Consider the following 24199-nt stretch of genomic DNA (forward strand, 5'->3'; position numbering starts at 1 on the left):
TTTTCCCAATATTATACTAGTATACAAAAGATTTCCACAGCCGTTGGTTCAAAAAGGAAAACCATATTATATGTACAATCATATAGACATCATTTTAAAGTTATAAACTGGGTGGGAAGGGTGGGGACGTAACCCGATTGTGGGAGGAGAAGCTTTAATTTATCTTAAAATGTCTACACATAGGATCATTTTCATTACGAATCGGATCTGTACCTACCTGTTGTTGTAGTGATTTTTTTTGGGGGGGGGGGGGTGGCGTAGGGGTCTTATACACCCACCTACAACATCAAATAGAAACGATAAGGAAATAGTGCTGACTAAAATCAAAGTGTAATCAATCATTAATGATAACACATATTAAGACTATACTTTATTACTATATTAATATAACCCTAACCTTACCTAACCTAGTATAAGTATATAACAAGTCTATCTACAATTATTTTTGTTTTCTCTCTGCGATCTATGTGAAACGTGGCAAATTGGAGTTCAGCTGAACCAATCCCATATTATTAGCTTTATATTAACGTGAATTGACCTATTATTATCAATTGTTCGTAATAATTGATAATAAATATTTAATTATTGTAATATTTTACATATTCAGAATTTGCATACGGATTGAAATATGGTAAAAATGTTGACGTACGGTCATAGATAATATTTTTATCTAAAAATTTAATAATAGGTTAATTCATTCTAATATTTTACAACTAACAACATTAAAGAGGGTTCAAAACAGAAATACCTAATTTAGGTAATATTCAAACACCACTTTTTGATAAGAATCAACTTAATTTTTTTGTTGTAACTCTAAAGTGGACCATACATAATTTATACATTAAATGTGTAGTAACAGTAATAGCGTTATAACCGTTATAAAGACATAATAATATTATTGTTTTTAAAATATTTTCGATCTTTTTCAGCCATTTTTATTTGAAATTTTTAACTTATTACAGAGCGGATTGAATAACAGAGCAAATTTTCTAGTAAAAAAAAAAAAAAAAATTGCTTAAATTTTCACTTTAGGAGAAAAAATTCTCAGTATATTTCAAAATAATCGAAAAAAAGTGAGTATCGATATCGTTGGGTTTTGAGTGGATCACTATTTGCGGGTGTGTTAAATTCGATTTCAATGATACGTCATTGTATCAGCCATCAGGCTTTATTGTAAAGATTTTTTTCAGCTGTACAAATGTAATTGATGTTATAGTATAATAACTAAAACTTGGAGTAATTAAACAAATGCTTAAAAAGGAAAGAGGGAAAAGTGACTACTTTAGTACCTAAGCAACAAAGGAATCTTAAATACTGCTGTGTACGTATACATATAGTTATTGAGGAAGTCAATATAATATATCTGAATTCTGAAGGGAAAATGACGAGAATTTACTAGAAAAGATATTTTTCCAGAAAAAGAGACTGCTTATATGCAATCGAATAAGTGCAATAATTAAAAATGTTAACCTACGCACAAGACTAGTAGGTATACCTACATCATATGAATACACAGAACGCGTAAATAAAACACTATTCTTACAACAGTGTGTTATACACTCACAGTTTCAAAATACATTATAATAATTATCTGAATTTTAGTTATGGTACAAGTTTTAAACCATAGTAAAACTGGACATGACACATAAATAGGTATAATAAATGTTAAAATACGAATTATATGAAAGCTATAGTCTTGCAGAAAAATTTTTATGGACTTGTCTTCTATATTTTATTTTCTTACACCGTCTTCTTCTCATTTCATCGTTTTATCTACGTGGTATATTTTTTGTCGTACAACTGTATAGGTATTAGGTACAACACACAAGTGGATTCATTACACATGATTACAATACAATACTGTTGCAACACGCCAACACCTGTCGTCTGTAAAACAGTCGTGGGACGAAGAAATGATATAAAATACACGAGTATATACGACGGGCTTAAATAAATATTAATTTATTACAGTACATCGAAAAATAATACTAAATACAATTTTGAATATTAAATAGTAAAATAACTAGAATAATCTCAAGGCACTAATGACAAAAATAATTTTTTACATAATATATATATATTATATATATACTTAAACGGAAACGTACATAATAATATAATTATGCACATATAGGCACGACAATATTATAATATATATATATAGGTACGCATTATATTATAAATAGTTGGTTAATACAATGAAATATAATATAATATAATATGCAATAAATCGGTTTAGTTCTATAATATAATATTAATAAAAATATAGTATTTATACATAATTCAAAATATAATATGTATGGATTATTATGAATAAATTAACAAAAGGAGTACACGAGCAGCGTGTATGTTGTTATAGTATATATCATAATACCGTACATAATAATTATATAATGTATATAGATTAGAAAAAACACGAGAAAACAAAAAAAAAAATAAAAATAAAAATAAAAATAAATAAATAAAACCGAAAGAAGAAATAAATCGCGAATATATTATTGTCTACTGATAATAATAATAATAATAATATTATGATATTATTTGCAGCTGCAGTTCACCATTGCAGTATAATATACATCAATATACGTCGATTAATGTTTTCTGGAAACGTCGTCTATATATTATTGTATGCGGTGTGATGTCATCGTGACACACTATATAAAATATTATGTATTCATTCGTACGTATAAATGCATATAATACGTGCAATATTATGCACTGCAGCTGCAGCGGACGACGAGGATATGGAATCGTCGCGTTGCATAATCGCTCTGTAGTATGCGTACATAGATAGATTGGCAGGCGACGGTATATTATATATTATCGCAAGTACGTACCACACTCGCGGCGGCGATTATTCGTCCTGCTGCAAGTCGAGCTCCACCGGTATGGACGTGGTGAACGTCGGAGTCTCCAGTTCCTCGTGTTTCTTCATCTTGACGTTCTGTAACATGAGATTCTATCAAAAATTGTGTGATTAGAACGAACGGCGGTAATGAGCGGGGGCGACCGGTATAACCGTAGTCCCAGTCCCCCGAATCGGCGGTATATACACATCATTATAAGTTTAACGATAAATCTACGACCAAATACTATTATAATATATACGTCTGATGTGTGTATACATTTTTACATAAATTACTTTATCGCTGATCGTTTTTATAATTTATAATCGTCATTAATTAAAAATCTAACATACAGTATCATTATTGATATAATGATATAATAATATTATAATATTAAATGCAGACGTGCGCGTTTAGTGTACGCGGAGGAGACGATAGCTAAGTCATATAGACGATTAAATGTTTTTAAGCCGATATGATGATGTAAGAAAAAAAAAAACAAAATTACAATGAACGATATTTTCAAATCGTATAAGCTTTCAAAGCTGTTTGGTTTGGTTTGAAAATTACAACGATGATAATATACTTTGCATTTTAGTTTTATTCCGCACTTGCGTATACACCAAACCCACACGCGACTCGAAAACAGCAATGTTTAGGTACCTACATAAAATACCCTTACACCATACACATATTAGAAAATCGTATTAAGAATCGGGCTTACGGCACACCAACTTCACCCATACAACATATCTAATAAAATAAGAAGCACAACCCTATTGCGGAAAATATAACGAATTTTTCACATCCACATAATTTTAAAATATTCCATAGTGATACCAAAATATGATATTAAGATATTATAATATATACAATGCAAATAACTGTAAGAAAATGCATCATGATGTATATTATGTTCTATGAATATAAATATAATTGATTTTAACGCAGGCTGGTCTAACCCAATATTATATTTGAAACCTTTTGTTCTTAATAAAAAAAAACAGTGTCGGGGGACTAGGACGTCGGCCTGCAGGTCGCATGTTATTACCGACCTGCTGTTGTTTGTAATGGTTGACAATGTCTTGGTCGGCCGGACAGCTTTGGGTGAATGCGTCCAGCTGGTACATGTGCAACATATAACGCCACAAGTACCTTAGATCGGTCGGCATTTGGAAGTCCATAAAGTATTTACCTGTAAATGAGACGGACAAACGTATAATATTTTAGTTTTAGTGCCATTCGTTTATTTGATTATCATACGTTTTGGTAGCCGCGATTTATATCTCAATCAGCTTCTATTTTTGATTGCGATTCGGCAGTGCAGCACACGGTTATTACAATTACTATACAGCAGACTAGGGATTAGGTTTAAATGTAATAAAACACCGTATTGGTTAAGGTGTTGTAAAAAAAATGAGGTGAATTAACATTAACAAAAAAAAAATGTAGTTTTTAATATACCGTTTTATATTATTATAGAAGGCGTTTTTTATTTTTAGAAGGTATGGGAATAATAAACAAATTAATATTACATAAATTAAAAAATAAAATATAAATGTATGCTATTAAAAAAATGTTTGAGTTTTTAATTATTATCTCGAAATATATTGATAAATATTTAACGAAAAACATTTTGTACCTATTATATAATACTAATGGTACATGTACCAATACAAAACCATAAAAAGACAATGTCATATACGTAATAAGCCAAATATTTTTAAATTTTTACAAACTACAGTATGCCACGTATATTGGTATAGGTATAGGTACTTACTTAACATACAATACTACAAGATCAAACTAAAAAAATAAATATGCAAATGCAGAAAATATAAATCCCATCCCATGTTAATATAAAGTGTACACCTATACGGCTATACGTACATATTAAATCCAATATATTTATTCAATGATATAGGTACATATTATTGTGTCAAAGTAAACATATGAAAACAAAAATAGGAGCTGATTTTTGACTGTTAAATGCGCACTGGCACTACATTACAATATTGTTTATGGATCGACAGTGGTATAATTACTACTTACCAGCTACTCTGATATGCTGTAGACGAGGCATCAACTCGCAGTCAAAGCAGCACATTGTGTCACCGGTCAAAAACCGTGTGTTCTTCTTCTCTAAATGCAAATTTATTTTACGCAAGTGAGACAACAGACTATTTATGCTCACGTCGTCTTTTTTTAATAACATCAGTTTCAGCTTCTGTAAATCATAAAAGTTATACTATATAGACTTAATAAATAATAATAATCGATCTAATCGTGTAAAATAACAATGTTATAGTCGTAATAGGTATTTATAAATAATAGCAAAGGAGTAAAAAAGTCACCTATGCAATAATTAGTATACCTAAGTGTAATTAGTAACTAACACATAATACTAATATAAGAAAAATATGATCACAAAAAATATCATGGGATTTTTGTTTTTGTTTTTTTTTTTTGCTGTAGAATATAAATTATAATTTTTTTTGTCTTTTTTTACTCTGACAAATATTTTTAATTTAATTTGGGCTTAGTCAATATAACCATTAGACAGTATATTAAATTGAAATACATAAGAGTTGTTTCATATTATATATAATTTACGCGTACCTATATTAAAATGAGTACATACAATCATATTATCCTATTGAACATGGGTTACCACAATTACAATGATATTTTTTTTAACTCAGGTAATATGACGAAAATTCGAAAATATTTTATTTATTCTTCCGAGAAATGTACTTTTAACTGATTAGTTATGGATAATGAAAAAAAAAACAAAAAGGAATTAAATTAAATTTTAATTTCTCATTAGTCTTTATAGTATAATAATATTATGTAATATGCATTATACAGTAGTCAATACCTTATAATTTCATTATAATTGTTATTTGATAATCTGCGGACTACGAGTATATAAATAAACGTAACATGAATTTGATAGAAATTAATTTGTTATTAATTAAGTTTTATCAATAATAATCAATTATGTTTAAAGTTAAGTTAATAAAAGTTAAAACGTTAATATTAACTAATTTTAATTTTTTGACTCATTTATTATTCTCAGGCTCGTTATTTTATACGATTTTTTTTTAATCGCTATATCAATGGGTTTCATACTTATTTAATACAAAATTATGAATACTTTATGATTATTAAATTTAACACTTATAAAGTTATAAATTAGACACCCGACGAAAACCCACGTTGTCGGTATATACTTAGTACTTACACCCGTAGAATAGACCTACATTATTGGTACAACGTAATTATTATTAATTAGAGCTAAAAAAATATCTATTTAATGAATTGACGCATAAGTCCATACTATAGATATTATAAAATAATTAATGATGTATACAATTAGTACCTATATAATTGTTGCGTAATTATAAACGAACCTTCGTGTTCAAGAAATAGAAAATCAATAATTTTTAATTTCCCGTATAAAATAATATTAAAATTATTATTGTTATTACTTTTTACAGTTAGTAACTAACTGTTAGTAATTATCAAATTATAATTTTTAGTTATGGCTCTTATGCAACTATAACATAGTATGCAAAATTAGGGAACGCGGTAGTTGTTGACTATCATATTTCCTTTATATTATAACAAATGTGTCCCATAATATTGCTATTAAAAAATTATTTAAATACCCAGAAAAAAATACTTACTATGTCAGTTTTAAGAGAAAAAAATGACTTAGGTAGTATAATGTGTGAATATGTTGTTTTTTTAAAGAAAGACATATTAATACTTGAAATATCTGTATGACGAAAAATTGAAACAAATATGCCGATAAATGATGAACCTTTGTTTTTTTTTTTTTGTTATATTTTTACTCATATTACTGTTTCCCATAAAAACGATGACATTGATGCCAGGATTAGTGAACATATATAAATCGTGTCAAATTGTAACTATATAAAATGTCGCTTTTACTAAGTATACAAAAAGCAAACAATTATTTTATCTTGATAAAATAATTAACGTCAAGCTTAATAGTTTATTTAAGTTACCTAGCTAAATCGTGGTATAATATATTATGTAGAATAATAAAAAAAAATTTTAACAATAAAATTGAGAATTGAGTTTAAATTTTAAAATGTAATTGTATAATTGAGGCCCATAAAGGGGAGAAGTATTTGAACAAGTTGAAATAACAAAGATATTTACTATTTAGGTCGAACGTCATTTTAAACATTATAGCTCTCTCTCTTACACACACATTCACACTATTTATGCGTATGCGTATGCACAGTACGTAGGTTCGTGTGTCGGAATGAACGAATGCATAATCTAAAATGAATGTCGTTTCGAAACAAATCGAGGGCTGTAGTTTAACAAAGTTATACACGCATTCTAGATAATTGACGCATTGTTCAAACAGCGTTAAACAATCTTCACAACAGGTTGTGGGGAAATAGTATATTTCTACGGCCATAAGCCAATGATAGACGCATTGCCAGTGAACGAGAGAGAGGTGATAAGAACTTTATTGACAGTAAAATTCACTGAGTAACATAATATATATGTATTATGTATACAATATAATGTTAACTGCTTTCCGTACAAGGAACACTTGCAGATACCATAATACGGTAGACGCAAACATCAGAGTATATTTTCCTCGTTAAGTACTTAAACTAAAGGGTTCTCTCGATATTTTGTAAATATTACGACCTCCGCATAACGATAAAATTTACAAATAATTTACACGAAGTCATGTGTCATAGAAATTTATATTATGAAAAGCAATATTTTAATTATATTTTATTCAAAATACAACGAACAATGTACCTACATATTATTATACATATATGATACCAATCAAATAAGTTTAAATTGTTGTTTTTTTTTTTACTTTATATACCTACATGATATATGCTTGTATTATATGTATTGTAGTGTATATATAGTATTATTAATATTATTTTTAAATTAAAATAGATTTAGCAGATACACGTGTAACGTTTTTAAAAGTATTTATTATTGTTCCTCTCTTCAGCTGCAAGATAACTTTTTTCATGGCATTCATTATTCTAACAATGTAGACGGTGATTATATCATCTCAAATATAAAGCGTATAGTCGTATAGACCAATGCCAAGACTCAAATATCAGTAAAAAAAATATAAATAATCTGCATCATCTTTATTTCAGACCGGCCATAACGGTTTTATCACTTCATACACATTCTCATGATTTCATATTAAAACACGAGTGCTATTTTTTTTTTTTAATATAAATAAATATGTATGAATATTTCTACTTTATGAAACATAAACATATAATATAAAATGATTATATCTTATTACGGTAGTTTTAAAACATAATAAACATTATAAAGGAACAGAAATTGTGTATCATGCAATGATAGGAGACCCGGTGTCTCCTATGTATCATACAGTTTTATGGACTTATTGGACTTACGATTCTTATCTTAGTGAAATGAAATTGCAATTCAGAAATACATGAAATACGAGGAGGAGAAACAGAAACCAGATAAACTACTTTTTTTATCGCATGAGTCATTTCTAAGTTTCCGAGCAAATAACAAATGACACAAAATGGAAAGTGAATTGGTCGATGTTTAGGAATTACGCTAGATATGTATATATACCGAGCTATTTAATGACTTAGGACCATCTATAGTTTAACTTACACTGTACAAGTTTTCAATCAACGTGGCCACTTCTTTATCCTGCACAAATAGATTGTATCCACCTGGCACGTTCTTCATGATATGCCTTTCAATTTTTTCATTTTCCAAAACAGCCATTCCATTGTCTATTAAGATTGGTGGAGGATTTGCATCAAAGTTACTCCTAAAAAGTACCAAAAGATATTATTATAAATAAAAACCAATAAAATTCGAGATCAAAGAGTTTCTGCAGTATTTTTATACATGACAATAACGTGCCTTTGAGAGGGTGTGTAATTTTAAAATTTCATTGAAATATTTTAAAACAACTTTTACAATATGAATTTTTAAATCTGACTATTTTAAAAATATTTTATTATTTATGATTATGAAGGTATACCCAAGGAATTAAGTACGTTGTACATCCTGTAATGTATTTTTACGTAATTACAGTATTATTTAATTTTGGTTTACAAAACATATATTGATAACCAATCTACTCTAATATTGTTATTACCTTGTATATTATAATTTTATAATTTTTGAAATATTAATAAAAAAAATAATGACTAAAGACTTTTTGTTTTTTTAAATTACTTTAAGAAAAACTTATGAGGACATTTTTTATTAAATTGTCTATATTTTTAACAGAAAAATTTCTTTTTTAATTTAATTGTGTAGTGTTGCATATGCCTATAGAGTATAAATATAGCTAACTAAAAGAATAATTTTTTCTTATTATACCGCGTCTATAAAATTCTTAATTTTAAAAGTACGTGAAGCTAGGACCTGAGCAAATTTCTATTTTTTACATCACTAAGTATCAACTTGATCAAATTGTTTACCAGAATTTGGCTCAATAATATTTGAAAGGCTGTATAACATTATTTACTCCAAAATGTAATGATAGACACAAAGAAAAAACATAAATTACTGTAAAACCTTGAATCAAATTTGTAAATAATACATGAACAACAATTTAAGTAGTTAACAAATAATTTTTTTTTTTAGTGTAGAATATAATGTATAAGTTGTATAAAATGTGAATTGGATATATAAGTATTCAATATCGACTATTTGTCTATTCCATTTATAAAATGTAATATTACTTTTTACTTTATAGCAGAAAAGAGCCAAGAGCAAAATGCGAATTGCGATATGTACCTACATATATTTGATCACATCATAGTACAATTGTATAAACTCTGGTGATCTGATTAAGGGAAATAATTGTAATTCATAAATCAAAATTATTCATTATACAAGTGTTTTTTTTTATTATTTTCACATTAAATATCATTATAAATAAATTACCTGAAATCAGGAGGAGGTTTTTGCATATCCACTGTAGTGACTTTAAGACTAATAGTTTTTAACTCAGCAAGTAGATATAGATCCATGAAATATTCTTGACAAAATAGACATGCTCCTTTTCGCCGACCATCAATTGTTGAAGCCTGAAAATGTATTAATTATATATTAAATGTACAAAGGAAGTTTTGTAAATGATTTCTTTTAAATATAAAGTACATAATTTAGACTATACTAGCTAACATAACCAAAAATAAATAATGTATAATTAAATACATAACTATAAACTATTAATATTGTGTTTTAATGGAAAGATCGAGTAGTATTAAACCACAATAATCCATTTTATTATATATGTACTATATAATGCAATTGAATAGATTCAAGCAAACAAATATGACTCAAGTTAACTATTACACATTAAAAAAATTATATTCTTGACGTATTAGTCATAACTCATAACTCACAATAACCCAAGCTCATAAGCAATTGTATGAATTTTTTTTTACATAGTAAAAAGGCTAAAAAAAAATATAATATAATATAATATTATAGTAAATATATAGGTAGCCAACGCCTATAGACTATGAAGTATATAGCATTAAAGTTAATAGGTGAATGCATAATATACTTAACTACATTCAAGCACAATCAAGTTCAATATTTTAAGACATACATTTTATACAGTTAATTTCAATGATAAAAATATCAAATAAACAAAATAAATAAATTATAAAATTAAGGCATTATGATGATTATGTTTTTATAAGTTGTAGAACTTATCAATTACAATAACGACAAACACAAAGTTGTATTATAGGCAAGGTAGTTCTATAAGAATCTGTTCCATGACCTTATAATAAACTCCAAATATTTATTAGGTTATCACCTACATACTCCTACAACATAATATCATGCTTATTTTTTTTTTTAAATACATTTCTTTTTTTTTAATCATTAAAATGGATGATTATTATTATTATAAAATATAAACTAATGACGTACCTATGATAATAACTAATCAAAATTTATGATTTTTAAATATTATATTATAATGATAAACTATTAGCAATACCTAAGTACTAAAAAAAGTAATGCAATCTGTATATAATATAATACAGATGCTGAATTTAAATATTCTATTTACTATTGTTAGTTATACTTCAGAAAACTTCATAATAAAATATCTTTAACTACCTATATAACATTATTTGATAATAGATGTTAAATGCATATCAATAACAGTTCAACTAACATACACAAATAGGATATTATTTATATGATGTGTTAATCTAATTACAATTTAACGTAAAAAACATAGTTTCTATGGTTAGGTAAATAGTTAAAATATATTTTATCAATTCCTTTTTACTATTTTATTGTAAATAGAATAAGAATAACATGAATAAATATTATTTATTATTAGTTTTTAGTAGGAATAATAATTTGACTGTAAAAATTGATTGATATTTCAAGGGATACTTTTTTGGTATCTAACAGAGTATAGTTAAAAAATAATTATCATTGTATATAATAATATGTTTGGTCTAACATGGCAAAGTAATAAGGCATTATTTTTAAGTTTTGACTTAATGCGTAATTCGTAAAACAAGACAGGCTAACCACTATAGACACAATAGGAAGTTCACCAATGAACATGCATATATTTATAAACGAAATATTTTTAAATAGATATTTAGTTAAACCTCTCCCTGGTGTGCAGCACAGGGTCATGAGTCATGACCCATGGGTGGAGGTCATCATTAAATACATTCGAATGAAAGCGACAGTTTTAAAAAACATAAAATAAGATCACAAAGTTTATAGTAAAGGCGACAAACTACTTTCACAATTTCCTTACACATTCAGAACGGGTTTTTATTTTAAAACTAGTTATTTGAGCCTATATTATTTCACATCATATATATTACATTATATATACACATAAGATACGTTTCCGTGGAGATATTACACACATATATATATATATTATAACGTAGTAGTGTTGGGCAACATTCTATGTGTGTCATTTTCCCCGCAGGGCGATATAATATATAATAATAAAAGTTCAATAACAGTTCGCGGAAATATTTTGAAGCGGGTTTTTGATACCTATATGGTTGTGTACTAAACATGTATGACCTATCACAACCTATCATTTCAAACATACTATATATTATGATTTAGTTGCATGCATAAATTACATTGTTAAACAAAATTACGCAACAGAATATTCTGCATAAAAATTAAATTATTGAAACTGGGTCAATAATTGACTCAAAAGTATAACATAATTAATATGGTTTTGATATACAGTAAGTTATCAAAAGTAAAATATTTAATTAACCATTTGTGTTATAGATAACGTAGGTACTCAATAAAATAAGATTATTCTTATTCAAATCACAGTAAAGTTGAATAACAAATTACTAATAAGTACCAATTGTTGATAAAACCGATTTTTATTTTGTCATAATTCAAAATCAAACAAAAATGTAGATACTTGAAATTTTAATTAAATATTTATATTGACATTCCTAGACATGTAAATATAATTCATGTCATATACAGTATAATTTATAATTTAAATTAAATTTAACATATCATCTATTACAGTGACTTAACTTAATGACCACTCACACTCAACACTTAATATACTGCAGTAGACTCAATAAGCAATGCAAAGCAACTTTGTAAATTACAAGTTAATTTATCTTTAGAATTTAAATTTTAGAAGTGAAATAATTATAAAAAAAGGTAATAATTTTTTTTTTTGTAATTTTTTAACTATCGATTTAGATACTCGAATAATAAGTAAGCAATAATTCAACCACTTGCAAATTTGGAATTAAGTTATGAAAAATTTAATATGACAAACTTATGAATTACCTAATAATTATTTTAAAAATAATAATTTATAAAATTATTCAGCATATTGAATATTTTATAAGTTTAAAATTAAAACAGTGTATAAAAGATTAATAAGTCAATATGAAATTGCTTAGCTGACCATATGCATAGACTAAGAACTGATTTCTCGTCCACAAACAGAAAACAAATGAACCATGAAAACACTTACATATACAGTAAACGTATATCCGTTCATGACCATGGGTCATATAGATACTCATATGTGAGAGAAAGCAAAACATTGAACAGTATTGTATGACATGGAGAAAGCAAAATGGGTGCCACGACCCGAACCTAGAACAATATAGGGCTCAAACGATGATGTATACGAATACTAAAATATGTTTGCCACAGGAAAAGCTAAACTAAGCCTGTTGATGTAATTAATAAACATACCATATGTCAACTAAAAAACATTTTTTTGTAAGTCAAGCTGAAAGTAGAGAAATCGACTGTAATGAGACAATATTATAACGTCAAGATTATTTGTGCTATTAGTCATAAAAAATCCAACATAGGATAATATGGGACTTAGTTTATTCACAGTTCATAAAGTAAAATAGTAGAATATTAGCTGCTAAAATAATTTAGCTATAACTAAATGTATAGGTACACCAAAACATATCATAAATAATGAAAATAACGTAAGAAAAATATGAAATTTGAAACCATTATAAACTATCAATACCTACTGTATTGTAATAATTTGTTTTGATATTTTTTAAATATTTTATGATTATTGTGTTTTTGAAATTAAAGATATCTACTAAGTGTTTAAAACTGAAATTAACTGGGAACTCGGATTTAAAGTTCAAATTTAAACGAAATTACATATTTTATTGATAAATAACGATGTTAATTATTTGTTATACTTGGTTCAAAAACATTATTTGCAGGACTTAAGTATCTCGAGACTTAATACTTTATTTTATACTGTTTAAAATAGGTAACAAAATTGTTTTTGTTAAACACTTGATTTCGAAGAAAATTTTCTATTTTTTTATATTTGTGATTTTTCAATATTTTTACTTTTGACCAAGCAAAGTACTAATTTAATTAACTTTAAAACAAAAAAAATATATTGAAACATTTTTTCTGTACTAAACTTAAAAAATTTAAAAACGCCAAATTCTAAAAATTATATTTTATTCATTACATTGAGATATGTCATATTTATTGTTTGGGTGTTGGGTGTATTTGACTTTATTTTATTATTTATTATAGTAAAAAGCTTGGCTATATTTAGATAAGTAAGACAATAGCTTCGATAATTTTTGTATAAGTATGTACTATATATACACGATAAGTAGCAAAAATAATGCTTCGATTTTCAACTTTGAGGATAGTTTCGGATATAATAATGAATCTAGTCTGTACTTTAGAAAAGTAAAAATTGCCAGTATTTTTCAAAATAACCGAGAAAAATAAATTCATGAAGAAACGGAAATTTATTACGCAAAATGCCAAAACCATTATTTGATAAAATCGATTTAATTTTATTTGTGTAAATCGAAACAAATATTTTATCTTTACTTCTAGTAAAATATAATAATTGATACAATAGATTATAGATAAAACTAGTATGTAACATATTAATATATAATATGTTAACTATATTTTGTAGCAGAATTATTATTGAATATTTGTATAATAATAAAATAATAAAAATAATAATGTTATTTAAATCTATAAAAAATAATTTACATAGTATAAAATCCACATAGTATATTAATGTACTATGTATAATAAATATTTAATTTTTGTATCTACATATATATAAGAGATGGATCAAAATTTTTTTCAACTAAGGTTTAGTTGATATTTAATTTAAATTTGTCTTAAAATTAAAAGTACGAGTGATAAAATTTTAGAAAAAAATAATTTATTATATTGGTTCTAATACATTACACAAGATATATTACAGACACGAATGCTCCGCAGTCAGTCGTTATTAATAAAAGTTCCCCTCTGTAGTCTCTAGTTTAAATTCTATAGACAACACATGTTCATAAATCTTTAAATAAAAACTCAAACGTAGCACATATACTACGCTATGACTATTATAAGTTATAACTGCATAAGCCATAAGTTTATGTTGAGTACACTATAAATGAAAATAAATATTCAAATAAATAGTAAATAGTACCTATTCATAATGTTTGAGATAATATTATAATCATATACAGATTTGAGTGTAGATTGTACATTTTATATATAGGTATTTCTCATAGCTTCAAACACGATGTAAAGAAATTTATAAGTTATAAATATAACTAGGATATGAATTTTAATTCCATAAAAATGTATTTTAACTACAATAATCTTTTAAAAAAAATGATCAATTTTTTAACATTTTTTTTTTTTTGCGAAAAATCTAAAAAATTAATAATGCAATGATTTTATGTGTTGACAGACTAAAACATCACTTTGAGGCTGAATTCTAAACAAAACCAACATTAATAATTTTAGTTTATGTTAAATTCTACGTTCATTTGAGTAACGAAAACATACAACCGATAATCGCATTGTAGATAAATAAAGAAGTTATCGACGTATTGAAATCATAAATCAAACTATTGACAAATAATAAATGGTCAGAATAAAATTTCTTGAGCTAAAATGTTGAATTAAAAATTAAATGGTACTTATCTAAAAATTCATACAATGTATAAATAAAATTAACTAAATATTATAAAAAAATGCTCTAAAACATAACGTTTTTAACCCGAGTTATAACTAAAAATCCAATATAAAAATTCAAGTTTTTAATTCTCTGATGTATATGATATTGATGAAAAAGCATTTCTTTGGAGCGCTCTCAAAAAAATGCATTTTTCATATAATACAAAAATAATAATAATAATAAGTACCTAGAAAGTTTCAAAAATCTAGAAAATATAAGAAAATAAATCAATAAAAGATTCGAAAATGCAATAAATTTTCAAGCCGTTATAATACAATTGTTCGTATTTCATTAATTTGGTTTTGTGTTCATGGTTAAAAAAGTATTGAAAATGTTTTATTTTACCATATTTTACAGGATTAAAGGCACTAACTAGATCCATTTTTTAACCAGTTATCTGTTTTGAATTTTTTTTCTAGTATAAAACGTGTACACAGATAAAAACACATACACACAATATATACACAAACGAAAAACAAATACAATCGTTACTCAGGTCAGAATCTAAAATAAACCAATAATTTTAAGTCGTTTACAATAAATTAAGTATGACCTGCACACAGTATAAAATCATTTGTAAATAATTTAGTATAATAAAAAAAATATATCTACGTAAATACAATTGAATTCAACAGTATTCAATTATCAAATACTATTTATGTTGGTGTTTAAAAATACTAATAGGTACGTCGTAATTTGAACTACAATCAATGGATTCATATCATAATCTACATAACTATCATAGAATGTTTTCTTTAGGCCACTATAAAAACATTTATACACAAATTCCAAAAGTCTTCTTTTCGCTCAGATAGAAATGACTCATTTCACATAGTTGGACATAATATGGCGAGTACCAATTTATCAATGTAGAATTGAAACGCCAGAAACGGCACGAGGCCTAAATTAAGAAGGGAAAGAAATCACGTCAACGAATGATAAACGATCAAACCGTAACACGTTAACAATGGAAGAACAAAACAAGATGTAAAATGACAAACAGTAAATAGATACTGTTTACCGTGAGAATATACAATAAGTAATGCTGTCCTAGAATGATAAAACTATATAATACTTTAGTATAATATACGTAATACAACTAATACTTATAGTTGCAGTTTGAGTATTGGATTGGTATGGTATCACATAATAGTTATATTCTTGTATTAATATACGAATAACATAGTTATACGAGTTAACAAATAGGAAATATCATTAAAATATATTATAGACTTCTTTAAAATGGTTTTGCTTTTTAACCATCGTTATTATAAGATCATATTTATTATTTACCATATTAAAAAACCATGCAAATAATGCAATGGTATAAATTACTTATAACAAAATAATTTAACACTAGAATACATACGTAGTAAAGATTAAAAAAAAAACTACATGCTAATAAACATAGGTAATATACCAATTTACGATATTATTATTAGTAACTTTGTAGCATCAATATCAAATATATCCAAGACTACATAATGGTATTAAAATAAATTCATAACAATGTTAAAATTAATGTTTATATTGAATTACACATTTGAAAATTACATTGGAATTCATTAAAAAACAAAATAAGTTTTCTCTATTCTTAAGTATTTTTTTGGATGTTGCATCACTATTTATAGCAAATAGATAAATTTTGTCAATGTTATAGATTCTTTGACATACAATATATGAGTGTATTAATATTACAACTATATGTTTACAAAACAAGAAAAGGTTTAGCCATTTTAAGCACATTCAATTCTTTGAGTAAGTAGCAAAATGCTTTAAATTATAAATAGGCAATAGCCTTATAAAAAACCAGAAATCTTATTGGATGGTTTAAAAATAAGTTATTTTTTAATTACAAATCTTATAAAATATAAATACTTTCATCAGCTCATTACTCTTTTTTTAATTAATTAAAATTATAATCAATAGATTAATCACACTTGTGTATTTTTAGGCCATTTACATATCAAACAGACAAATGGGATAAAATCAAATTAAATTTACATATATATAAACAAGCAAGATACATTAATATTTTTTATCAATATAATATATTATATAATATTAATTTCTCATTTATAGTGAAAAATAGATTTAAAATACAATGGCATTATATTCAGTATATTCATTAATAAAATTATTTAAACTATACCTATTGGTAAACTATAAAAGACAAAAACAATATTATTAAATGTTGTACATAATATTTGAAAGAAAAATAGATTGAAAAAAGAAAAAACATTATCTTACTAAAATAGATTTAAAATTTCGATGGACATAAAATTTAACTACGTAATTGTCCAAAACTAATCATTTATATATAATAATTCTTTAATAATGTTAGCGTTGTATTTTATAGTGTAACATAATAGGTACATTCATGATAATTTAGTAGATATGTTTAAAATTTAATTTGCTTATTTATTAAAAATACTCTGTATTATTAGTAAAAGAAAATACTTGTGCATTAAAAACCATTCGAACTTAAATTAAATATTTACTTGACAAGTTTTAAACAATGAGCGTGGGCACATCTAATGTCATTTCATATATGTTAAAACACTAGGCAATAGGTATTGTGATGTAAATTCTGTTTAACGTGGAACACTAAATCTCCATAGCCGGATGTATGCCGATACCTATTGTGGCGTGATTAATTACTGCCTTGACCTAACAAACAAAACTGGCCACCAGGTCTAATTGTTAAGAATATAAATATAATTTATCCTAATTACTGAGTGACTGTCGACTGAGTATGTTATGCGTATTTTGCAATAAGTTTGGTTAACTATAAAAATATTAAATAAAACATCTTTTTTAAATGTGTAAAATTAAACGCAATCAGTTTTTTCTTATGTTTATGCCTATCATTTATCAATATACAAAATTATTAATAATACATACAACTATACAAGTACTATTAATGCAAATATAATTCAATAAATAAATTATTGATTTATTAAATTAAAATATTTTAGTATTCACGTTATTTTTTTAATTATTAATTTATTGTACATCGTGTACAATATATTTTAGATATACCTACAAAATAATATGAATATCAAAATAGCAAACACTGTCTTATGAAAAATTAACAATATTTGTTTATATTTATACAAAACATATAAGCTAACCTACATGCCATTCTTCTTATTATTTCATAATTTTTATTAAAGGTACGAATCGAGGCGCAAACAATGGAATATTGGTCATTGTCTATTGAAAATCTATTATAACTGCTAACAATCGTTCATAGAAAAATATTCCAAACACAATAAAATATGTTTATTTATAAATATAACAATATAATATCAGTAAAAATCTAGAATATGTTTATGGTATACTTTAGTTTTAAAAGCAACGATTTTTTATAATTTTATAATATTATTACCTTAAAAGTTAATTTTTTAAATTTTTTTATCATTACATCTGTTATACCGATATATCGGTGTATACCACGATAAAACTTTAAAACCTTATTTGGAAATACTATAATGAGGAAGTGAGGAACTGTTTAAAAATCTGACTAAATCGAGAGAAAAGATTATAGGAAGACATTCAGAATAAAAATACGATTTTTAAGAAAAAGAATAACTTTTCAAATTCCAATAGAAATGTATGCTCTTCCAAATGGATATTATATTAGACAAGACATCCTAAGTCATTTTGAATGAAATGCGAATTACATTCGTTTTCGTTCAATGTATATGTACGTACTTAATGTAAATATATTTAACATTTAAAATTAAAGTAAATTAAAATAATATTTATATTTTTGTTATTAAGATATCTATGTTTATATAATTATGTCGTAAATTAATACCTACAAAGAACTATACGTTTAACTTTAACCTAAATATAATTCACGTATACACGCCCACATGAACACAATATATATTATTAGTGAAAGTAACGGATAAAATTTTTTGAACTTGATTATTGTGATGTTTAGATAATATTTGTGATTGCCTTTTTAAATCCTTCTTTTGGAGCTATAATATTCTATTAAAAATTTGAATAATTATATAAAATGTTTTTAATACAGATTGGGTAAAACAAATATGGGTAATATCTATCATCTATCATCTAGATATAAATTATGCGATTATACAAACATAATACATTGATAATTTATATACATTAAACACACGTTCTAAAATAAATTTATAGATATAATGAAAATTAAATAGTCACGAAGTGCAGATATCACATTTTTACAAATTTTTGTTCATTATATCAACTATAATTGGTTTTTACAGTATCGTGAAACTATAAATTATATAATAAAGTATCTACTTTAGAAGCTTATACAAAATCGTCTTACTATTTACTAAGAACATTTGTAAGTACACACTCATATATAATATGAGAAAAAATAGTACAACAATGTACGCTGAGATGTACTTAGATGAAAATGTAAAAAAATAAAATCATGATATCAAGACTACCCAATGCAGTAATACCTTAAAGTTTTATACATTAGAAACAATATGCAAATAACAATCAGCATTTTATTTTCTGTAATATTTACAGAATAGTAGTTTTTAAAATTAACAAGAATTATCGTTACAATGCTTTAGTTGTAAAATTATAGATATAGATAGTTGGCAGTTGCAGTATAGTGAACTATAGTGACTATATAGCTAAGACGTAGGCAAGGTACAGCAGCTGAAAATAACGATGGTTGCGCACGTGCAGTAAGTACTTAACAGGAGGCCCAGGGGTGAACAGGTCGAGGAGGCATGCGGGGGCGAGACATCTGCAGCACTGAGACCCACCACCACGGAACTACGGGAGTTACAGCACCACACACACGCCACCCGCAGCCGGTTCGCATTTCTTTATTACGTAGGTACAATGTGTCCTATACCTATATTATGGATGTTATAATATAATATACTTAAGCGTCTCAACATCGTACTCGAGTGCTAAACCATGGAAAATACAAACAGACTACAAAATAATACTGTAGTCCTACGACTTTTTAAATAAATACATATTTTTCGTATTTATCGAACATATAATATAATGTTGTGTAAATAATGTTTCATTAGGTACTATCGAATAAAATATTGTCTGAACAAATTAAACGTCTTTTATACCAGTAATACCAACCAAAAACTTGTCCTTTTTAAAAAAAAAGTATTTAAAATAATAAATGTTAATAGGCATTAGACGGTTTAATTGAGTAGAACATATACGTACTGCAGTACGCAATCGTATAATATTCATAAACCGTAATAATTAACAATGTATAATAGTCTTGAGTTAAATTTAAATTATCTATGCATTAAAGATAAATATGATATATAATAAGTATATAAGTAGGTGGAACGTTTGTGATATAAGTTACTAATGGCTTAAAAACAGTTATACGTCCGTAATTATTAAAATAACTTTAATATTTTAAACTCTGATCGAAACGAATAATTATATGGCTATATGCCTATATATATATGTGGGTATCGAATCTGTCGCTTTTATTTGATAGTTAATCCTTTTAGACAGTAAAAATTGAGATAGAATCTCCAAAAGATTCAAACAAAACGCTCTACGAATTATAAGTATGGACAATTAAATACATATTTTACTGCACCTTAGAAAGGTTAAGTGCATCATTTCAGTTTTTTATTGATGGTGCCAACATTTTTTCAGGCCATTTTAGAATTGTTTACAGCCCACAATATATTCGATAAAATTATTATAGTGTATATACTTTGAAGTAGGCAATACGTTTTAAAATGTAAGCTACAAGAAACGTAATTGTCAGACTTTCTTTCCTTTTTTTAATATTTTTATGGGAAATTAGCAATTTTTGTAATTTTTTTTTTAAAGCGATTTTAATAATTAGAGCGACATTTTAGTTCATGTCCCGTGGTTGTAATTTGTACGAACGACAACATTGTGTCATAACACAAATTATTTTTTATTATTATTGTATTCTTTAAGATATAATTAATATATTACTATTATGTATTCATTTTTGTCAGTGATTGGTCAATTTTCGGAACAAAGAAAATATATTTGAAAATTAAAAAAATATATAAATACAAATTATTAACTCAATATCAGATATAAAATAATACCTATCGATGGTTTAATTTTATTTCTGGCAAGCCAAAGTAGTAAAATAATAATAAATTATTTCATATTATATTATTTAATGATAATATATTAATATGTCAAACACATAGTTTCAATGAGTACACTTGTATATAATTGACAAAGCAATTAAATCTATTTAACATAATAAATATCAATATGTATCTGTATTGTATAATTTATTGATAATAGTTGCCACTTGCCTTTTAGTAGTACCGATGTTTAATGTAATATTTTAAACTACTATTATCCGTGGACCGTGAATAATAATTTTTTGTTCGAAAATCTGATATTCGGGTTAAATAAACATTAGTTAAATGCTTAAATATATATTAAATTCCTCCACAAACATAAATTTCATAACAAGCACATTTTAGATAGAAATCTTTAAGAACAACAATTTAAAATAATAATATATAAATATTATTAGTATAAGATAGACATTTTTATTAAATATTACACATTTATACCAATGTTAACATTTTTTTTTTTTGTAGATAATTATTAAGTATATAAATAATAATAATAATAATATTTATTTATTAACTACCTACTTATTAATATTATATAATTACACATTCAAACTCGTCGTTGTATACGTACGATGGTTGATGGCAACTGTGATTGTTAATCAACGGTCGGCATTCTTGTATTAGTTATAATTTATAATTGGTAAAATTTTACCAAATCAATTGACCAATTAATTAATAATTAAGAGTTATAATACTCAGAATTTAATTACTTCTAAGTATAAATGTATGCTTATTTTTAAGTGTCAAAACTTATGAGATTTTACGAATAGATATGTATTCCAACATTTTTATTTTCATTTTTGTCCAAAACGATCTCGGGGTCAATACTACATTTTTAACAGAATCTATTCAGTAGGTATTTATTTTATAAAAAATAAATCGGTAACTTTAATCTTATATCAGATATTGGAAATCAATAAATTTTTATGAAATTAATAATAATAAAAAAAAAAAAACACGTAACCTATCTCTCGCTTAAATCATGTTATTGGCAATAACTTTATGAATTTACCTTTTTTTATCATATACTTTACTCGCCTATATTATCGCAGCCGGTAGTAATGTTACAAAATTAAATATATTTTTACTACTTAGTACCTATAGTTAAATAAGTTTTACGTCATGTAAACATTAACGAGGTCATAGTTTTTTTTTTTTTTTAACATTTTAGTATTTATATGATTACATGTACCTACGATATGCCTGTAAATATTTTTTTAATAGTAAATATTAATGTAAAATTTATCAGTGGTAGTAACAGGTAACGCAATATAAAACATAAAAAACACGTAATTTTGTAAAAATATCTATCAACCTAATAGGTATTGCGAGTTTTAAATTTATTTAATCAAAAGTATAAATTTATTACATTATGCATAATAATTAATTAGTAGGTATCCGTGTTGCTTGGAATTAACCCTGGAGAGTGTAATGGGGGAGGTTTGTCGTTATATTATATTTATTCAAAACGTTTACCATTTATAACATACTTAAAGCGTTTAATTTTGTTAACGAACACAAAGTGAAAATTTTCCAACTTTCAAATGAGAAGATAAAAACTAACAGACTATGTTCATAAACATTAAACGAAGACTTACCTTAATGATGAGTTCAATTTCCGGCACATGTCCATTCTCTTCGTGCACGTTGCCATTGGCGTGTGGCGCGTCTTCGTCGGCCATAGTGTGTGTGTATTTAATAATATTATTGGGTTATAATAAGTACGTCAGACGAAAAATTATTCGATTATGGAATAATATTTAATATTCTATATTTTTTAGGCGGATGAGACTAGATTTCGTTAAAACTACATACGAGATGGACAGCCGCGCACAACGCACATACGATCGCGTCTTACAATATTAGTGTGTACTGACCAGTGACGAGTGACCGATCGAAAGTTGTTTTTATGATATTAGATTATTATTATTATTTTTTATCAGCACAGAATTCGACCAACGATACGACGACGAAGAACTATTCGACGACCAACCGCATCACTGATCGACGAACCACAAACTGCATACGGCGGCGGCGAAAGCCAAAAACATTTACCCGAAAGATCGTCCTTGGCTCCCGGGGCACGTATCATGACGAAATAAACAGTTGATTATTTCTTCCATGAAAGAAGAGCGCGGTCCGTATACCACAACGAGCGCGCTTTTCACAGATTACAGTCACGATTTAAAATATCTTACCCGCTATAACTATAGATTTCACAATTATTATTGGCGTAAACGGTACACAGTGGGGTGGAGGATGTTATAGAGAATGGATCCCCCATGACCTTTTTTTCATATATATAAATATTATATATTTCATACATTATACCTATAACAGAAAAAATAAAATAATTTTTTTTTTACGAAATTTAGCTAGTTTTTTTGGACATATAACCTATCCCCTCAACCCAAAGAAAATTTCTGTCTACAGTACTCTACACCATTTGATCACAATAGATTACATTTAAGCTTACCTCGATTATATTGAAATAATATAAAACTATATCACCTATTCTGATTCCACTAATGTTTTTCATGAGAGGAAATCATAAATTCAAGAATTATTTTTATCACTATAATATTATATCAATATATCAGATAATATCTTCATTTGGAGTTTGAACAATCATTGATTTCATTTAAAAATTGAGTCAC

General features: G+C 25.9%; 1 protein-coding gene across 2 annotated transcripts; it reads right to left on the reverse strand.

The window, feature by feature from the left end:
* Nucleotides 1-1565: 1565 nt before the first annotated feature.
* On the reverse strand, nt 1566-23572 carry LOC114124541 (chloride intracellular channel exc-4-like). Of its 2 annotated transcripts, none has more exons than XM_027987827.2 (6): nt 23141-23572; nt 9819-9961; nt 8526-8688; nt 4899-5073; nt 3902-4041; nt 1566-2944 (listed from the first exon to the last, which is right to left on the reverse strand). In XM_027987827.2, exons 1-6 carry the CDS (start codon nt 23222-23224, stop codon nt 2855-2857), a joined length of 795 nt encoding a protein of 264 aa, XP_027843628.2. In that variant the 5' UTR covers nt 23225-23572; the 3' UTR covers nt 1566-2854. The 2 variants fall into 2 exon arrangements, with proteins under 2 accessions (XP_027843628.2, XP_027843627.2); XM_027987826.2 differs by having other exon boundaries at nt 1566-2959.
* Nucleotides 23573-24199: the final 627 nt, after the last annotated feature.

Source organism: Aphis gossypii, chromosome 3 (assembly GCF_020184175.1).
Source record: "Aphis gossypii isolate Hap1 chromosome 3, ASM2018417v2, whole genome shotgun sequence".
In the NCBI taxonomy this organism is placed as follows: Eukaryota; Metazoa; Arthropoda; class Insecta; order Hemiptera; family Aphididae; genus Aphis; species Aphis gossypii.